We start from the raw sequence: 19,324 nt of genomic DNA, 5'->3' as shown, positions 1-19,324 counted from the left end.
TATATGTAATATTTTTGTTATTGATTAATATTTCTGATAATGTTTCATACTTCAATAGTCACACCAGCCATCCTCAGGGTACTCAGTTCCCTGAGTTGGATGGCAGAGATGGGGAGCTGATTGAAGTCCCAATAATTCAGGAAGAAATAGTTAGTGTCCTCCTGTTCCACTTAGACATATGCAAGACTGTGGGACTGGATGGGTTACATCCAAGAGTACTGAAGGAGCTGGCAGAGGAGCTTGCTAAGCCACTCTCCATCATTTATCAGTGGTCCTGGTCTAGTGGGCAGGTCCCAGAAGATTGGAGGTTGGCCAACGTGATGCCTCTCTACAAAAAGGGCAGGAAGGATGACCCTGGGAACTACAGGCCTGTCAGCCCGACCTCAGTGCCAGGGAAGGTCATGGAGCAGATGATCCTAACTGGGATCATAAAGCATGTGTGGGAAAATGGAGGGATCAGGCCCAGTCAACATGGGTTCATGAAGGGCAGGTCTTGCTTGACCAACCTGATCTCCTTCTATGATAAGGTGACCCACCTGGTTGATGAGTGAAAGGCTGTGGACACTGTTTATTTGGAATTAAGTAAGATATTAGACACTGTCTCCCACAGCATTCTCCTGGACAAATTGGCTGCTTGTGATCTGGATAGGTGTATTCTTCACTGGTTTGGAAACAGGCTGGCTGGCAGAGCCTGAAGAGTGGTGGTAAATGGTACCACATCTAGTTGGTGGCTGGTCACTAGTGGTGTCCCTTAGGGCTCTGTGTTAGGGCCAGTGTTGTTTAACATCTTCATTGATGATCTCGATGAGGGGATTGAGTGCACCCTCAGTAAGTTTGTGAATGATACCAAGTTGTCTGGGAGTGTTGATCTGCTGGAAGGTAGGAAGGCTCTGCAAAGGGATCTGGGCAGGCTGGATCTATGGGCTGTCGTTAGTGGTATGAGGTTCAACAACGCAAACTGCCAGGTCCTGCATTTGGGCCACAACAACCCCATGCAACAATACAGGCTTGGGGAAGAGTGACTGGAAAGCAGTTTGGTAGAAAAGGACCTGGGGGTGCTGATTGATGGCTGCTGAACATGAGCCACCTTGTGCCTAGGCAGCCAAGAAGGCCAACAGCATCCTGGCCTGTATCAGAAATAGTGTGGCCAGCAGGGCCAGGGCAGTGATCATTCACCTGTACCTGGCACTGGTGACACTGCACCTCAAGTCCTGTGTTCAGTTCTGAGCACCTCACTACAAGAGAGACATTGAGGTGCTGGAGTGGATCCAGAAGAGGTGAAGGTCTGGAGAATAAGTCTTATGAGGAATGGCTGAGAGACTTGTGGCTGTTTAGTCTGAAGAAGAGAAGGCTCAGGGGGGACCTTGTCACTCTCTACAACTACCTGAAAGGAGATTATAGTGAGGTGGGGGTCGGTTTCTTCTCCCATGTAACAAATGACAGGACAAGAGGAAATGGCCTCAAGCTGCACCAGGGAAGGTTTAGATTGGATGTGAAGAAAAATGTCTTCACTGAACGGGTTGTCAAGCATTGGAACAGGCTGCCCAGTGAAGTGGTGGGATCACCATCCCTGAAATGTTCAAAAACCATGTAAACGAGGCCCTCAGTAACATGATTTAATGGTGGTCTTGGCAGTCCTGGGGTAATGGTTCGACTTCATGATATTAAAGGTCTTTTCCATCCCATTTGATTGTATAATTCTATAACTGGCACTTCACAAATCCAGAATATCTAAATTTCAATGCTACACATTCCAGAAATGGCTTTCTTGCTGTCTTTATTAGCTGCTTAGTGAACAAAACTGTACAGCGAACTGTTTGTTGAAACCAAGACAAATAGTTTTTATTTACTGAAGTGCTCACAGTCTTTAAGCTTGAGAAATAATTGGGCGTATTTTAAATGGGATGGTTTTTTTGCCAGATCACAACATGATTCAGGCATCATATTCACAACTCAGCAGCTTTTTCTGATGGGGAGGAGGAATAAATGGAGAGACCTTGTGTAGGCATGTACATAAAGTCATTGAAGTATTGCTTGAAAGCAAGTTTTCCTCAGAAAACAATGACTGGAAAGGCAGTATGTACATTCTCTTGTACCCATATCTTCCCAAATACTTCTGAATAAGAAAGTCTGCATTATTACAGTGCCTTCTCTTTCAGATCTTTTGGCAAAGTACAGTATTATGTTCTAATAGAATATCAACTGCATTGTTGGCTTTCCTGGACTCTTTAATTACTCTATATGCGTTGGTAGTATGTGCACTTTTCCTAAAGAGTTTATGGGCCAATTCCAGTATGTAAGAGGTTAAAAGGAATCTTTCCCTGTGTTTGAGTAGGCATTAGATCTTGCCATAAAATGATGGGCAAGGACAGTATGGTGCTTGTTTGGTAACACTAATGCATTCAGAATCCAAAATAAACATGACCATAGTTTCTGGTCAGTGTCAGACTAATGTGACATCCCACAGTTGCTTACCATAGTATGGACCGAACATCTAGTATGAACTGGATACTAGGAAGTGGGAAAAAGTTTTCTTGACTAAGAAAATTGTAGGTATCACTTAAGGGCTATGTCTTCTGTAGCTTGTGGTCAACGGCAAAGCTTCACCTTCTTGGAACAACCTGGGAGGAAGGAAGAAGTGGAGCAAGGAAAATTTTCTATAAAATGATGTATGTGTAGGAATAAGCACCTTAATTTTTACTCATGGGAAACAAAACATCATCATGTCTACATTAAGTAACTTTGTAAAAAATTAAACACACAGGCCCAGTCCTGGGAGTATCAATGTTTGTGCACCAGTAATTAATTGCAAACAATGTAATTACTTGTGTGAGTGAAATGCTTGTAAAAGCAGTGAAATTGGCCACCTAATCTGCATGTTTATCAATTTGGGTACATTTATGTAGCATCCTAGAGAAAGTGAGGGCTTTCAAAAGCATTCAATGGTCACTTAGGATTATTTTGTTTTCTTTTCTCTTCCACAGGTACTCTGTGTCTGCATGTTAACGACAATCCTAGGATGTATATTTGGCCTGAAACCTAGCTGCTCAAAAGATGGTAACTAATATGCCTTTTATGTAGTAATATTTCTAAGCAATTCCTTTTTGGTTTCTTTTTTGTTCGGTGGGTTTTGGTTGTTTTGTGGTGTTTTGGTTTTTTTTTGGGGGGGGGTTGTTTTTTTCAGGTTGGTGGTTTTTTTTTTTGGTGGGTTGTGGGTTTTGGGTTTTTTTTGGTGGTTTTTTTTTTTTTTGTTTGTTTGTTTTTGTCTTTTTGTAAATCTTGATATCATCAGAATGCCACCCTTTCTTGCTTCGGGAAGAGGATGGCATGCATTGCTGGAAGCAGTTTCAGTTAGAGGGAAAAGAAAATACCAGGAAATAAACCTCAGGTGTACTCAGTACTTGTGTGTACTCACTTGAGAAGTAAACTGGCACTCTGTGTCTGGTCTGGCAGCTTCCATGTATCCCAACTGTCACTGTGATGATGTCACATGGCTGTTTTTTCTCAGTTCACCCTAAAAAAAAAAAAAAAAAAAAGACCCAAAAAAAAAACCCCCGAAAACCCCAACCAACAACTTCTATTTCGTGTTGTCCTGGAACATTTGTTTTTCATCTTTTCCAGTCAATTATGGGGAAAATAAGTTAGGTTTTTTTCTTTTTTTACTGGTTAAAATTGTAGTCTGAAAATGTTCCTTGTGGAATTCCTCTGGCTGTTTTCTGTCCTGAAAAATATGTGCTTTTTTTCATTGATGAAGTTTCTTCAGGTGGAAGGCTACAAAAGATTTTAAGGGATCAAGCTTCTCTTTGGGAACAGCTGTCTAGAATAATTTCAAAGTTGTTTAACAAATAGTCCTACATTGATTTTTAACTAAAATTCAAGTTATTAATTTCCCACTACAACTTGTTTTAGGTGTTTTTTCTCATTTTATTATAGCTTTGAAATACTGGCTCATTATTATCTCATTTTTCTAATATCACACACTTCAAGTTTATCTCCTATGTCTGGTTTGGAATGGCTCTTCCTGTGCCTTGAGATAGTACCTTAATTATTGTATAGTGGGATGCAGAACTGGGGCTCTTTCAGTTCCTCGGATTTGTATGAGGATAGTCATTCACACAGGGCATGAGCATGCGGGAGTTGCAAGCATAGCTAATGCCGTCTAGATTCTAATTAATCTTTATTTATAGAAAGTGGAACATTTGTCAGACATGAAAATGAAGATCAGTGTTCTCTGCAAAGCCATTTTACTATTTAGGGCAACCTTATTGAAAACCTAGGTTTAAATTTCCTCTGACAGATCTTCCATATTCTGAATGACAGTACTTGTATTTTTCTGGTGATACAGAAAGGCAGGGACAGTTGCAAATCGAATTGTAGTCTTTTGTTTCACTTGTTCTTCCAATAATGAAATGCCATGTTCCTGCTAAAACAGAACAGAACCCTTTGTTCAACATGATGAAAAAATATTTTTGTTGAGTAAGAAGAGAAACTGAAGGCTAAACTTTTCCTTTGGCTGTTACTGTGTTTTGCAGCCATCCTGTAAGTTGTGTGGAATGACTATGTGTGTCACTCCACATGCTGACTGTATTAATTTCTTTTTGCATGTTGACTGATGTGGGCTCAGCCACTGACATCTAACACTATCCAATATTACAGTGAAAACCTGCAAAGGTCGTTGCTTTGAAAGGACCTTTGGAAGCTGCCGTTGTGATAGAGATTGTGTCAAGCTTGGAAACTGCTGCTTAGATTACCAGGAGGCATGTATACAACCAGGTAAGGATGGAGAAAAGTTGTGGGGGCGAACTCTCCTGTTCTGTGATGTGGCACAGCTCTGTGTATGTGAGTATTGTTGTGGTCCAGTGGCTGTAATCCCTGGCTACTTTCAGGTGGGCTGTGAATGCAAAGGGTAGCTGCTGAACAGTGGGGTGTTTCTGGCACCAGTGGTCTTCCCCTCCTTGTGATCCCTCCACTGCAACCACAGATGGAGTTGCAGTGGTGATGGTGGTGCTGGGGACTCCTATGGAAACATCAGGGCTCTGGTGCAGCTGTTGTACACAAACAAAGCTTGTATTTCACCCAGCTGGACTACACAGGAGCTGACATAGCCAGTCGGCTGGCTTTCCTATAGCTCCTGTCGGGGGAGAGTCTGTGAGGGACTCTGCTGCTGCTCTCCCCCTTGGAAAGAGGAGGAACAACTGTAACTTGAGGTCTCAGCCGGCTTTTTGTTCTCTGTCCGGGGGTGAGAGAACAGTGACCTGCGTTGTCCCTGGCATTGGGGACAACTCCTACATTCTCGAGCAAGCCAGGAATAGAAGTGCATTCTGCATATTGTATCTTTCTGTCATTGCCTGTGTGAAAAAGGGAAAGGGCAGAGCAGCTCTGTGAAAGCTGCCACCTTTTTTTACCCAGCTAGTCAGTCCTTCTGCACTGTTACTCTCCAGCTTGAGTGTGAAGCAAAGGTCATGTGCTGGCCTCTGGGACAGGGCGGGATGACAAAACAGGTTCCACTAGTGGAGAGTGGCTGTGAAGTGAGAAGCAGTTCTCATGCTTTGCCAGAAAGCAAAGGTCAGATAGGCAAAGGTGTGAAAAGTACCGTGGAGATATTTTGACAGGGAAAAGTGTTAGTGCGGGTCGTAACGCTAAGGACAGAACCTGACTGTTTTTTTCTATTTTAGTTTTGCCTTAGTGCTTCATATGCAGCATTCTTTTCAGCATTCTTCTCGCTCCTCTTTATGTGTATTTGTAAAATTTATCAGTGTATTCTCACCCTGAATTTAAAAATTCCACTGTTAACTTTTAAAACCAAATAATGAAACTAGGCTTAGATCCCCTATACAACTGACTGTTATTGAAAGATCTTCTAATTTCTGTAAAGCTTTTTGTTTATAGAATAGTTGCATAGGATTTACTCTCCACTTTATTTTATTACACCACTCTCAACTTAAAGAATTCTTTAAAAACAAACTGGAGAGTCTGTCTTAGCACTAAGAATGGGAATTTATTGTGTGGTCGTTGGTTGTGTGGGGGTTTTTTTTGTTTGTTTGGTTGGTTTTTTTAATTAGTCTTAACATCAGTGGAGAATCAAATTCTAATTTCCAGATAGTGTCATATAACTAGAACCATAATAGATTCTTCTCTCTCTCTCAGAAGTAAAAATTTACTGACACTGATGGAGTTACTGAAGTTCAGTATTGCTGAAAGTGACATTAACCTCCTGGGAATACTTTCCAGGATTTCTAATTGCTAATAGATTATGAAAATCACTGACCCTCCTCTATTCAAACATTTATATTTGGATTCCATGTCTCCAAGACCTTCACTTAAGCTTTCACTCAGCTGGTAAATCCATTCATGTTTATCCTCATTGACTGCAAAGTCTCTACATGTCTTTACAACTGATAACAAAACTATTATCTTCAAAATATACTATGTATTGGAATATTCTGTTCAGAAAAATCAACATGTATCAGGAAAAAAGTCTCAACTAAAAGCAGCAACGAAGCTGAAGTCAGTAGGTGTTCCTGTGAGCTTATGTATATAGTCTCAAATAATGGCAGAGTGATGCTTATGCGTAAGGTGCTGAAAAAAGTTGGAGTGCCAGATGGTGACTGGTAAAAAAAATATTGCAAGTGCAATGTCAGTGCAAGTCAGAATACTGCTGCTCAGTATTTTCTGGGCATTCCAAATCCAGTCTCAAGTTTGGCTTTTATCTGGAGGAGTTTTTATGGGAGTGTCTTTGTAGTGTGCATTTGCCAAATTAAACCCATATAAATGACCATATTTAAAAGGATTCTTTCTGATCTGTGGTATTGATAACCATGTGCTGCATAATTGTATTCAGATGGCTATGCACTTGGGTTATTTAGCCAGGGTGTTGGACTAGACCTTTGAAGGTCCTTTCCAACCCAAATTATTCTAGGATTCTTTTTTCCAAAGTGCCAAAACTTGCAATATTATCCATGCATGAGATACCTCAGGATTGTTTTTCAGTAAGTACACATTTGAGATGGACCTTAACATTTAGTTAATGATTTCTGCACTTACACTGGTATTAATCATTGTGCTGTCCTTCTCTCTCATCTGTTTTTTTTTAGCCCATATATGGACCTGCAATAAATTCAGGTGCGGAGAGAAGAGGCGGCCGGAATATCGTTGTTCCTGTTCAGATGATTGTGTGGAAAATAAAGATTGCTGTGTCAATTATCATGCTGTTTGTAAAGGTAAATATCCTCAACAAGTTCCTACAGTCTCTCATATACATACCCGTATTTGTATGAAAGGAGCAAGGACATAATACAACTTCAAAAGCATCCAGTAAAATGAAAAAAACCTTGCATTTATTAATGAGAATGTACTGTCTTAAATAAATCACACTCCTTTGTTTTAAGGAGAGGCAAGCTGGGTTGAAGAAGAGTGTGAGGACATTACCGAACCTCAGTGTCCAAAAGGGTGAGGATATTGCATATTTGCATAGCTCTGCTCTTTGCTTACGTTTCACTTTTGAGATTGTTTTTCCCTAATGTGCCTTCCCAGGACCTGCTTGCCTTTCTTATCACAGTAAGAGCAGCTGCCAGACAAACGACACTTGTTGAGCCAGCATTTGGTAGCACTCACTAACAGATCAGGTTGCTCCATCTCAGCAGCACTCCTGTATCCCAGCCCTCGCTTGACTTGCAAGACATGCCTGTTCCTGAACCCTGCTGTGTCTCACAGTTGCGTGTGCTCTGCGCAGCTCTGTCTTGTGCCAGCCTCATTATTGTCCTACATGTGCTCCAATACCTCCTCTCCCAAATATTATGGGACTCAACCAGCAATCTCAGGCTTCTAAGACTGCTTCCCTCCCAGTTGCTTCTGAAGACCTTTCCTTGCCTGTTCCTGCCCCAGAGCTGCAAACAGTGGGCAGATCACTGTCTCAGTTTCACTGGCAGTATTTGTAAGCTGCTTGAACTACTTTCTTTTAAAAGGTGTAAAATGCCATGGGATCCTTGTATTCTCTGGCTCAGCTCCAAATTGGGCCTACTTCTGCAAGTTATGTATACACTGCGTGAGGAATGACTCACATAGATAATGGCATCAGCTCTCAGGCTCAAATAGAACAGCAAAGCTCCCAGCCAGGAAAAAAGCCTGCATTTCTTGTACTGTTTTTGCTATGAGATCTTTAACTTTAAAGCTGAAGTTGACTGCAAGCTATGATTTTTATGTGTAAGTTCTATTAATAGAAGTGACTCTTGATTGCAAATGTTCCACTGGAAAATAGCTTGTAGATACATTGTGGGCACGAGTTGAATTCAGTTATGTTCATGTCTGAGAAGTGTCGAAAAAAATCAAAACTATTTTCATTTTGATGATTTTGAAATTATGGTGTGCTGTGGATATTTCCAGTAAAGAAAAACATTTTAGTCTGTTCTTATAACATTACTTTTTTTTTTTACTGAATATATTTAAATCATTCTATATTTATTCATTGGAGTTATAATACTGTCAAACAAAATACATTTCCTTTTTGGAATATTTTTATACCAAATGAGTACTCCTCATTCTGATTCAGAGCAATAATGCTGACACTCTGGAACTTTCATCAAGACAGAAACTGGAGCTTCTGTGCAGCTTGGAGTCCAAGTACCCAATAAGTCCCCATGTAGGAGGGAGGTAGCCAGGTGGTTCTGGAAGCTTTTGTCATTAGCTCCTGTTCTGGGGTCAGGGACCATTCAGGACTGTGTGCTGGGAGCTGGCTCTAGGATGCTGATATCACTAGAGCAGAAGTGTTACTCCCAAGGGGTGGGTAAACAAGCAAGAGCCTTGTGCAGATCCACAAAGTTAATAGTGTGAATGCCATAGAGCAACTCCTGTTGGTTAACTTGTTTTTTAGGGTTTATTGTTTGTTATTTCTGTTCAGCCCATGAAATGGATACATAGTTACTCTACTAAAATTGTTTTAATCCTGGCAAAACCGGAAGTGTTGCAATAAAACCCAATCCAGGGAAGGGCGATGTGTGGTTAAAGTTGGTCAGTGTTGGCCAAAGGCTCATCTCGGACTCCTAGCACACAAGCTTCTCCCAAAACTAACAACTCTGTAAACAATCTACTTCTTCCTACGGTGGGGTGGGCAGGAGTGCAGGTGACTAACACAGTGCTCATTTTCAGGCCTCAGGATAGCAATTCTGACTCTGTATGTACTAATACAGCATGTTTTGTGGGTTCAAATTGCCGGTTTGTTCCATTTTGGTTTTAGTTGCATTTGCTGTTGTGGTGCAGAAGAGACAAAAGACAATGCAGTGTTCATTGAGGTGCTTAATCTGGGGAAGCCCAATGATTCCAATGAGACTGATCAAATGCTTAAAATGAAGTACACACCTAAGTCTTTCCAAGACTAGGTTCTATGTTGTTAAATAGGATTATACAGTTAATGGGCTAGAAGACTTCAGGAGTGATCTAGTTCCTCCACTGTTCTAGGAGTGAAATAATACTATGAGAATTCAAACCTACTTTGGCAGTTTATCCTAATGCTTAACTAGATGGTTTTCCTCAGGTCTGATTATGGTTTTTTGTACTTTAAGCCTATTACTATTTATTCTGTGTTCACTAAGCTGAAAGAGCAGCTGATTCCTTTTCTCTTTGCAGATCTCTCCTGTATATTTGAAGATTGCTATTATGCCTTCTGTTGATGCATTACGTACATTTGCCAGAAAAGAAAGCTTTACGGTTTTATATAGGCAGTAGTGCTTGGAACAGGAAGTTTTGTGTAGTATGTTTAGCTTTTCAAGGGGACTTTCTTTTGTTTCTTTCTTCTATTTCTTTTTTTTTCCCTTTAATTGTGGTTTAACTTTGTGGTGATGCAGGTCAGCTTGGCAGTGTGGTCTGCAGTTCTGGGCTCTTGATCATCCAGGCTGGTGAACCTGCTAGACCACAGCAAGCCTGTGTTGCCTGCATTTTGTTTCCATAGAAGCCAATTTATAGGAGTGGGTAATTACCACTGCATTTCCTTCGGTTTGGAGTCAGGATGTGACTGTGGCATACATATTTATCCAAGAGCTGTGAAACACCCTTGTCATACTGTTTGGACACAGCCGGCATGAATCACTGGTACAAACAAAACTTGAGCCTCCCAGGCTTGCTTGTTCATGGTGGCACATTTTTGAAGCAGCAAGTGTAACCTTGGCTGCTGACAGGAAAATGTAATGGAAATTGCTGATATGTCTCAGAACTGAGCTCAGATCAGTTTGCCAGGGGATTTTACTGAAGCTGTTCCAAAGAGTGCATTTTCACATTGTCTGTCATGTTTTGCTTCTCTGAGCACAGATCATTTAACTATACGAGTTTCAGCACGTGTAGAGTATAGAAGTGAAATGGCCAGTCTCCCTAGTTGTGGCAATGGTCTGTTTTGCCAAGTTTAATTTTACATGTGTGAGGGGGTCAGTAGCTGGATTTGCAGACAACCAAAACATGTACTTAACAGTTGGTTTACTTGTAAATGCCAAACCAGAAACAGTTGCTTAAAGTGCCTTTCTAAGCAGTTGTTTTAAACTTGGTTTTGGTTTTTGTTTTGTTTTTAAGTTAGACTTGTCAGAATGTAATATTGAAAAGTTCGTATTTTATTGCAGGAAGCTTTTTAATGAAGATTTTGAGACTTATGTAGTGGAGGGAATCAATTTGTTGGGCGGGAGGAACAGCAGAGAAGGTATTTGCAGGAGTTGCAGAGATCAGAATCTGTGGTGCAAACAATACTTGTAATATGGGTGAAGGCAGTATGTGAAGTTTTCCCTACTGTTTTCTGCCAGAGGACTTTGATCTGAATGATCTTGGTCTGAAGATCATCCATTTCTTCTTCCCAACGGCCATTACTAAGATTTTTCAAAACATGGTGTTACATATACCATATAAATAAAAAGCAGGCTGCAAACACATCTTATTGTTTCATTCTGTCTGGGCTGTAGGGTAGGCTGTGTGATGGTTCTGACTAATTAAAGTCTTTTGGCTGAACTGTTGTCCAAATTGTTGATTGAAGTTTTCTTAGGATAAACATGTTTTGGTTGCCTGACTAATCTTCAGTTCAATATAGTCATGTTTGACTGAAATAAGACTTCTAAATGTTTCACTTGTAAATGACTGTTTGGATTTTATTTTTTCTTTGTGGGGTAACTCACTAAAAAAATTGTCAGCGCTTTATAAATATTTGTTTTCTCACTGTTTTATTTTGGGAAACTGAAGTGCAACAAAGCTTTAAACATTTTCATTTTACAATTTGTAAACAGAAAAAGGAAAACTGAGCTTGCAATTGGCGTGTAAAATACATTCAATCCTTTGGTGTGAATCTGTATTTTCAGTGGTCGTTGCTGCACTGCAGTGATTTTTTCAGTATTTCTTTTTTCAGTCTCGCATGTCTTCATATCTATGGGTCAAACATAGGGTAGTTTTTCTTCAAGGAAGAAATTACTGGTGATTATTCCTGTTTGTGATGCAATGTTTTAAGTACTTACAGTTGGCGAGAAATTGTTGAATAGGGCTGAAGCTGGAAGCAAATCAAAGCTGGAAAACATAGGTCCTGTAGAGCCTGGAAGAGGAGAATTTATTTTTGCTAGTCCTAGTGAAATCACTTCTGAATTTCTGTCAAGTTACAGGCAGAAATACTGCTGTTACAATGTCCCAGTCATAGGGCCACATTTTTCAGTGTGGAGATTGGTAGTACTTCTGGTACAGTAATCAAGTTCTTCCTGGTTAAATAATCTTCATAAGATAAAGGGAAAAATCTGTGTTATAGTTGCTGATTTAACGAATCCTGTACATGAGACTTATACTTTTTTGCATGTACAGTATATGTAAAAAGGTAATTCTTCCCCCTCTGCCAGCTAGATCATGAACTTTTCAGGAGCAAAGAGAATAAAGGAAAGCCATGGCTTCACATTTTTCTCTTTCCCTGCTTTTACTTTGGGGTGGGAGGCGGGGTTGGAGTGGTTGAGTGTTGCTCCAGTGGGACTGATTTCAAGATCAGGAGTTCCAAACCCACCAGGCAGATTGCATGAGCATCTTGGCTCATTCTTTATGCCAAGTGCTTGTGAAATCAGGCCCTATGCATGCAATCCTCAGCCTTTTTGGGTAGGGTTGCTACACCAGCCTACGAGCTGAGGGACTGGGTGGCTGGTCTGCTCACAGCCTGCAAACCTCCCTGCTTAGGAAGACTTACTTCCTTGGTCTGATTTATAGTCCCATAATGAACATCCCCACTATATGGGGGAAACTTTCTTGAAATGAGTGGTAAGAAATTACTTCTTGGAGTCAGTCTTCTAATACTTCAATTTCTGTTTGTTCAGATTTACCAAATCTCCAGTGTTACTATTTTCATTGGATGGCTTCAGAGCAGAATACCTGCGGACTTGGGGTGGGCTTCTACCCGTTATTAGCAAATTACGTGAGTAGCTTATTTGTCTAAGCAATATCATGATGTCTTATCTGAAAAATTCGTAGCAGCTCTGCTTGCTCTTTAAAATCGTCACTCTTCCTCCATGAAAATGGAAGTTGGTGCTCTAAATAACAGCCATGCACAGAGAACTTGAGGTGTGGAAGGGCAAAAGGTAGGAGAGGGCATGAGGAAAGGGCCCTTTGGATTTTCATTGAAACCTTAATTACTAAGCAGTCCTTCTATACTTATGAGGTGGATGGTTTTTGCTGTGAGCTTACTTTATTTCTTCAAAATAGGAATAGACCCACTTTTTACTCTGTATATTGTCTCATATTCAAGTGGAATAGCTTTGGAAAATGGAAAGCAAGGTAGAAAGCATTTGATTATCTTTGTAAAAGAGAAGGAAGAGATTAGGAATAGGTGATATAGAAGGGCTGGTAGAAATGTGCTGAATCTGAGAAAACCTTTATTTAACAACCATTTTCAGAAGAAATGAGAGCCTCATAAGTACATATTTTTTTCCTTTCTTTTATAGTGTCTTACTTAACTTTCCTAGAGTATAAGTAACTTTACATTTTGTGACTCTATTTTGGCTGTGGTCTGTAAAAAACTGATGGTATTTCTTGTCTGAAAAATATGCCAATCTTCTTGACATTCATAAATTACTACCTGGGGTGACTGGCTTCAGTTCGGCTTAAAAATAAATTGGTAAAAATACTTGCTTTTTGTACAGTGGTTGTTACAACTTAACCTGTTCCAGAGGATAACGACTCACAGATGTATTTGAGGTTTTAGCTTTTTTCATTTTGTTCCATGTTAGAATAAAACAAGGCATTTGAAACAATTTCATTAAATACAGTTATAGAAGAGTTCTGCTGAAGAAGACTTCTTGAACGTTGCAAGAAGAAGCTGGCCTTTGCAAATGGTTATAGCTCTGGCTGCAATACAAGATAAGAGTGCTGCAAAGCATCTGTAGGACTTCCAGGCTGTAATATCCATTTCCACATGTGAAGTTTCTCCATTCTTTGGTCTGGATGAGCCACAGTGCAACTTTTCTCTGTGACTTCTATAATAAACTTGTATTTCTCTTTCCACTGAAACCATGATAAATCCTGACCACTAAGAAATACAAATATCTTGGCATCCTCTTCAGTGTTGCTTCACTTCTCCAGAACCATGGAGTGTTTAATGGTCAAAACTTACATTTTTAAAGGATTCTAAAATCAGAATGGCCAATAAGTTTTGGATACAATAAGAGCTAGTCTGGGGGAAAATATTTCTGCATTATGTTCTACAGTTCTACATTACTCTGGAGCATTTTATATAATTTGATAGAAGACATTTACAGTAGGATATACTACATGATCTTCAGGCTTCTTTTGCCCTCATAGTAAAATGCTGGATGAAAAGCCCGTATAAGGCAAGCTTTCTTCAGCAAGAGAAAAAGTCTCATGAATGAAAACTGGTGTCAGTGGTGTGTATATCACATGACATTTGGGCATGTGGCTTCAAATCTTGAGGCCCTTCATGCCCTATGTGTCTAAGCACGGCAAATGGTGGAAGGAGTCATATTGTAAAGATAAACATTGCTAAGGTATTTTACTGTGCAGGAAAGGGTAATGAATCTCTATGGTACACAAGTAACCATAATGGATAAATTGCTTGACTAATGCTGAAAATTTTTATTGGATCCTTTTGATGTTCATAGTTGTCCATTTTATAGGACATGTAGATTTTCAAAAAAAGAAACAGTCTAGGAATGACGGTGTTTACAAAACAGTGAACAGTTACTTGCATTAAGTAACTTAGGATGCCCAGTTCTTTATTGAGTTAGAGCCATGCTAATTCCTGAGGTTTTTTTTAAAAGACTTGATGACAAGCCCAGCATTTTATTAGATAAAAATATTCCCATTATCTAGTACTGTTAATTCAGCCATGTCTACAATGAAATTCTGATGTCTCCTTGGGTAAATCTGTTAGAGTAGATGCCTGTACGACAATATCATAACTTCACTTTTTAGCAAGTTTTTATTATACACTTGCTCTTTCTGCTACCTGCTGAAAGGTGGCAATTCAGCATGGAGCTGAGGGTTTCAGTGAACCCAGACATAGCAATAACGTGTGTGTATGGGGTTCAGACAAGATATTTTTATGTACTTCTCTGCTGTGATATGTTTAAAATAAATCCTCCTTTTGTCTTAAATTGTCTTTAAGTAAGGCAACAAGAAGAAGGATAATTCTTATGGAAATTCCCAGCAAAACCCCCTAGGATGTTGGCCAAACCAAAAGTTTTTAAGTGTATTTTTCTCTTACTTTCAAAACAGTAAAAAAAAAAAAAAAAAAAAAAAAATACAGCCTCCTTACTCACTCTCAACAAAAAACTGATTTCAAAAACCAGCCTCAACAACAGGTTTGGAAATGGTTGAAATGTGTCAAGTGTATTGCAGTGGCAAAAAGGGTACAAAGGATGATTTGTTACTGCAGAATGCAAATGTGGAAGGGGATGTCCGTGTAACTTGAGAGGATTTACTTTTCCAGCTTGGCTTCTTTAAATCTCAGTCAGGTCAAATTGATTGTTTCAAGAGATCTAATCCAAAACCCCTAATCCCATGAGGTCAAATTGCCCTAATAAAACACTTGTAGTTATCAAACCTTTTATTTTTATTTTATTTGTATTTTATATAGTGGCCCAGAGAGCCAGGGAAGGTGTTCCAGTGGTGGTCTTTCTGTTGGGTCATTACTTTTTGGCTCTTTAGCATCAGTTGAAGTGGTTTTGGTTATCACATAGTATTTTTGAAGTTGTTAATGAAGGGTGCTTTTTTTTTTTTTCCCCTTCTTTTTCTTTTCTTCATGAAAATGGGGCCCAGAGATTTGCCTGTGGAAACTTAGGCACCTAACTTAAGGTTTGCTAAAGTGCTTTGGCTTAGTTAATGATTCTTCATACTAGCAAATCCAGTACTGTGCACTAACCTCCTTAAAACCCTGTGATTTGTATATCAAGATAAAGAAAAGTTGCAGACTGCTAAGTAAGTAGTGATTTGATAGGTGACTGAGAAAGCCAGGGAACCGCTGTGCTAGTGGCCACTTCATCTCTGAGAGCATCCAGGGTGAAGTAGCTACTTGGTCTCAAGCTGCAGACTTGACTTGGCGCATACTAGGGCAGTTTTGGAAGGTGTGATTTCTTTGATTATTTGTTCTTATCTATGCATGCTTTTCATAAGGACTGTAGGTTTTGCTCATGTGACCATTGAAGTCAGTCATTAGAAATATGTAAAATTTGTATCAATAGCCATTTAGTCAGCTTGTAAATGAACATAAGAAGAAAAATACAGTATTAACTCCAGAATTTGGAAGAATGAAAACTTTCTGGAAATATATTTTGTTGTTTTCTCTCTTTTTTTTTTTTTTTTTTTTTTTTTTAAATGGATGTATATCTTCGTGAGAGAAAATGGCAAGGATTCTTAAGGGGTTTTATTTCTGTAATTTTGCTGATTTTCTTTCTTCCTCTCTCTAGAGAAATGTGGAACATATACTTCCAGTATGAGGCCAGTGTATCCTTCAAAAACCTTTCCCAACCATTACTCCATTGTCACAGTAAGAATTCCTGTATATTATGTTTCCACTGTTGAAGAGACTGTTTGTTATCGAGTTGTCTCCAAGCAAATAGTGTAATAAAAATAATTTTTTAGTATTAAAATAAGAATATTTTAATTATTGTAATTTATTATTTTAATTAATAATAACTTATTATTAAAATAAAAATATTTTTTTATTATAAAAATAATAGGTTTTCCCTTCAGAATTTGAAACTGATTATAACTGATAAAGACAGTCATTATATAACACTACAACTCAGTGGTCAGATCTAATCTGATGAAGTAATGCAATCCTTCCAAGACTAGCTGCAAGAATTCCTATATAGGTGGAAGATCACATCACTTTGCAACTTCTTATTTGTGTAAATATTTCCACTAAATTGCATCTTGCTCTCTCTCTGAGAGAGCAGCCCGACTCCTTTGCACAGCCACTTTTGTTCCACTTCTTTACGGTAGCTTGGCATGACCCAAGGAAGAGTATGAAGTGAAAGGCAAGATCTGAACATCACATTCATACTGACTCTGTGATGGACTGTATCCAAACCTGGATAGGAATGTCACAAAGCTGGTCTTGTAAATTTATCACCTCCTACATGTAGGAGGAAAAAGAAACAATGAGGTTTTCAACACTGAATGCAGGGTTGGAATCCAGCAGATTCTTCTTAGTTTCATATGTCAGACTAAATTCAGTCAAATACTTGAGGATCTACGCCTTCTTTCGTACATTCTGAGTTTGTCAGGACTTCTGATAAGCACAGGTTCAGGAATGCGATGTTTAAATGTGTCATAATCACAAATATCCGTGGTTGAATATGCAACTAAGAGGCATTAATCATACCCTGCAGCCATGTGAAAGTGTCCCTAAATACAGTATAGACCTTTGTCTCAGCTCCCCATTGTGAAAAGTAGCAGGAGTGTTTATCAGAGTCCTACTGGAGGTGGTGTTATATCCTTTGAGGTAAAAAGGAGTCAATCATCTCCTGGAAGGCAGAGCACAAAGTCTGTTTAAAACTACCTAATATCTGGTGCCTCTGAGCACTTTTTACTGCTTATGTAATGGCTTTCATCTGCTGATATGCAATTCTCCTTTGAAATCCTGTTTTTGGCCATGTGACGGAGGTTCAGCAGAAGTAGTTGCTTTGTCATTGGTACTAAAGATAAAACAGATATGTGAACTGAGACAGTGTCTTTCAGTTTGATCCCAGAGCAAGTTTCTTGCCTATTTTTTTGTTTTTGTTTGTTTGTTTGTTTTTAAATCTCGCTGAGAAGCAATTAAGAATTGGAAGGTAGGACTCGGTAGCAGTGGTGGGTGATGCTGCTAAATTTGTTAATTTGAGGTACTGGTAGAGTGGAAGTTACATAGATTATTCACTGGACATATTTGTCTAACGGACATATGTTTGTATAGCTGGAAGGTTCTTTTTCTTTATAACATTGCAACAAGGTATACTCTTAATTACAGGGGCTGTATCCGGAATCTCATGGTATAATAGATAACAAGATGTATGACCCCAAAAGAAATGCATCCTTCACCCTTAAAAGTGAAGAGAAGTTTAATCCACAGTGGTACCAAGGACAGCCTGTAAGTATTAATACACTGCTGAGACTGTACATAGGCCTGTTATGTTAATTAATATCACTTGGATGCATAGTGATGTTGAAAGAGTACAGAGGGTACTTTAAGTCAGCCAAGAAGCATTACTCAGCATGATTAGGAATTGCTATACTAGGTCAGCAAAATGACAAATGAAACAAAGTGCAACAGATTTTATTGAACTTAAATGGAATTTTCTTTAAGGAGAAAACTTGCTTTAAGTAACTAATATACCAGATATTCTTCTGGTTTTAATATGAAGTGGGCTTGCAGGTAACTTCCCTGAGGAAATCGACAAATGAGTTGATTTTAGTAATCAGCAGTAGTAAAGGTTTATACTCTGCTCAAATTACTACTGAGTCTAAAGATGCGGTTTTAAAAGAAAACGTCTCAGTTCAATCATACAGATATGGCAAATCTGCTGAGATGCCATTAAAATGAAGTGGCATGGGACAGTTTGGGTGAGTGCTATCCTGAAGAAGAGCGAGAAGCAACTATTGCAACTGTTTAGTAATATGAGAGGGCCAATTTTTTTTTTGAGGGAAGAACACATAGGTGTAGACTTTGCAAGCCACTGAGAAGTGGTGCACAAGTGAGGCAGGAAAACATGCAGAAGGCAGACAGAAATCTGCGAATCATGAGATCAGCAGTAAAATCAGAAAAGCTGACCAAAGTCCTACTTTTATGTTTCAGAGTATGTGGGGCATAGGTCCTTAGAACATTCCTACCCCTTCTTGCTTCACTGTTCTTGAGACTTTTCCCCTACCTAGGTTTCAGCTGTAGTTCTACCATTGCATTACTGCTCAATTCGTGACAGCTAATGTTTCCTACTTCTGTCCTGGTTCCTCCTGCCCTAGTTTAGCAGCAGAAGCGATGTGAGTGTTTCCCATAATGAATTAGGCTGCAAGGTATATCTGGACTGCAGATAGCGATGACATGCAAGATTGACTGTATGGTATGCTCCACTTACATTCTTAGGTTTTAGTCTTGCTGAAAGGTACAGAGCTGGTAATGGATCTTGCAGTTACTTGGTTAACTTGGTGACCTGCACTAATGATGGTGATTGTTGTCCTGCAGATCTGGCTAACAGCTATGTATCAAGGTCTAAAAGCTGCTACGTTCTTTTGGCCTGGGTCAGACGTAGCAGTTAATGGAACCTTTCCAAACCTGTATGAAAAATACAACAGGTATGTAAACTCCTGTGTCTTCGATTAATATCTTACTTAAACTGCTGCAATGGGATGAACACCAGAGAAATCATAATTTCCTTCTCCCCCACCCTGCTTTTCTAAATAGCTATATGCAACATGAAAAAAGATAGGATCCAGTTAACTTTGTTTCAGTATTACGTAGATTCTTTGTCTTAGCATTTTGCCATTCCTCAGCAAATGTTTTACAGGAAAGATCAGTTTTAAGAGCAGCCAGCTTTGAAGCTTTAGTGCTTTTCTGTTTCTACTTATAAAAATCTTTTGTGGGTGTGTTTAGAGTCATTCAGCCCAAACCCCTCATACAATGAATAGATCATGGATTGACGTGATATTGTCTATGAAAACTGAAGTAATCTGTGGTAAATTGTTCCAGTGTAAAATTACTTTCGTTGCAAATTTTGAAAGTATTTCATATTAAGGCAGTCATTTTAGTCAGTGATTGCTCTTCACTGCAACTAAACATTTTCTGACTAGTGAAAATTCTACATAAATCTGTTTATCACCATTTATTTAACAATCTCAAAGCTCG

The 19,324-nt window shown here is 39.2% G+C and overlaps 1 protein-coding gene across 1 annotated transcript in view; it reads left to right on the top strand.

The window, feature by feature from the left end:
• Positions 1-19,324, top strand: part of ENPP1 (ectonucleotide pyrophosphatase/phosphodiesterase 1) — a 57,237-nt gene that overhangs the window by 13,699 nt on the left and 24,214 nt on the right. Inside the window, exons 2-9 of the mRNA XM_030489539.1 lie at positions 2,985-3,057; positions 4,657-4,773; positions 7,095-7,220; positions 7,389-7,449; positions 12,309-12,406; positions 15,912-15,991; positions 17,456-17,575; positions 18,665-18,774. Of these exons, the coding sequence (XP_030345399.1) occupies positions 2,985-3,057; positions 4,657-4,773; positions 7,095-7,220; positions 7,389-7,449; positions 12,309-12,406; positions 15,912-15,991; positions 17,456-17,575; positions 18,665-18,774 (785 nt within the window). The remainder of the gene's footprint in view (positions 1-2,984; positions 3,058-4,656; positions 4,774-7,094; positions 7,221-7,388; positions 7,450-12,308; positions 12,407-15,911; positions 15,992-17,455; positions 17,576-18,664; positions 18,775-19,324) is intronic.

The sequence above is a fragment of the Strigops habroptila genome, chromosome 6, assembly GCF_004027225.2.
Source record: "Strigops habroptila isolate Jane chromosome 6, bStrHab1.2.pri, whole genome shotgun sequence".
Lineage (NCBI taxonomy): Eukaryota > Metazoa > Chordata > Aves > Psittaciformes > Psittacidae > Strigops > Strigops habroptila.
Note: the sequence above shows the minus strand (reverse complement) of the source record. Positions and strands in the feature narration are given on the sequence as shown.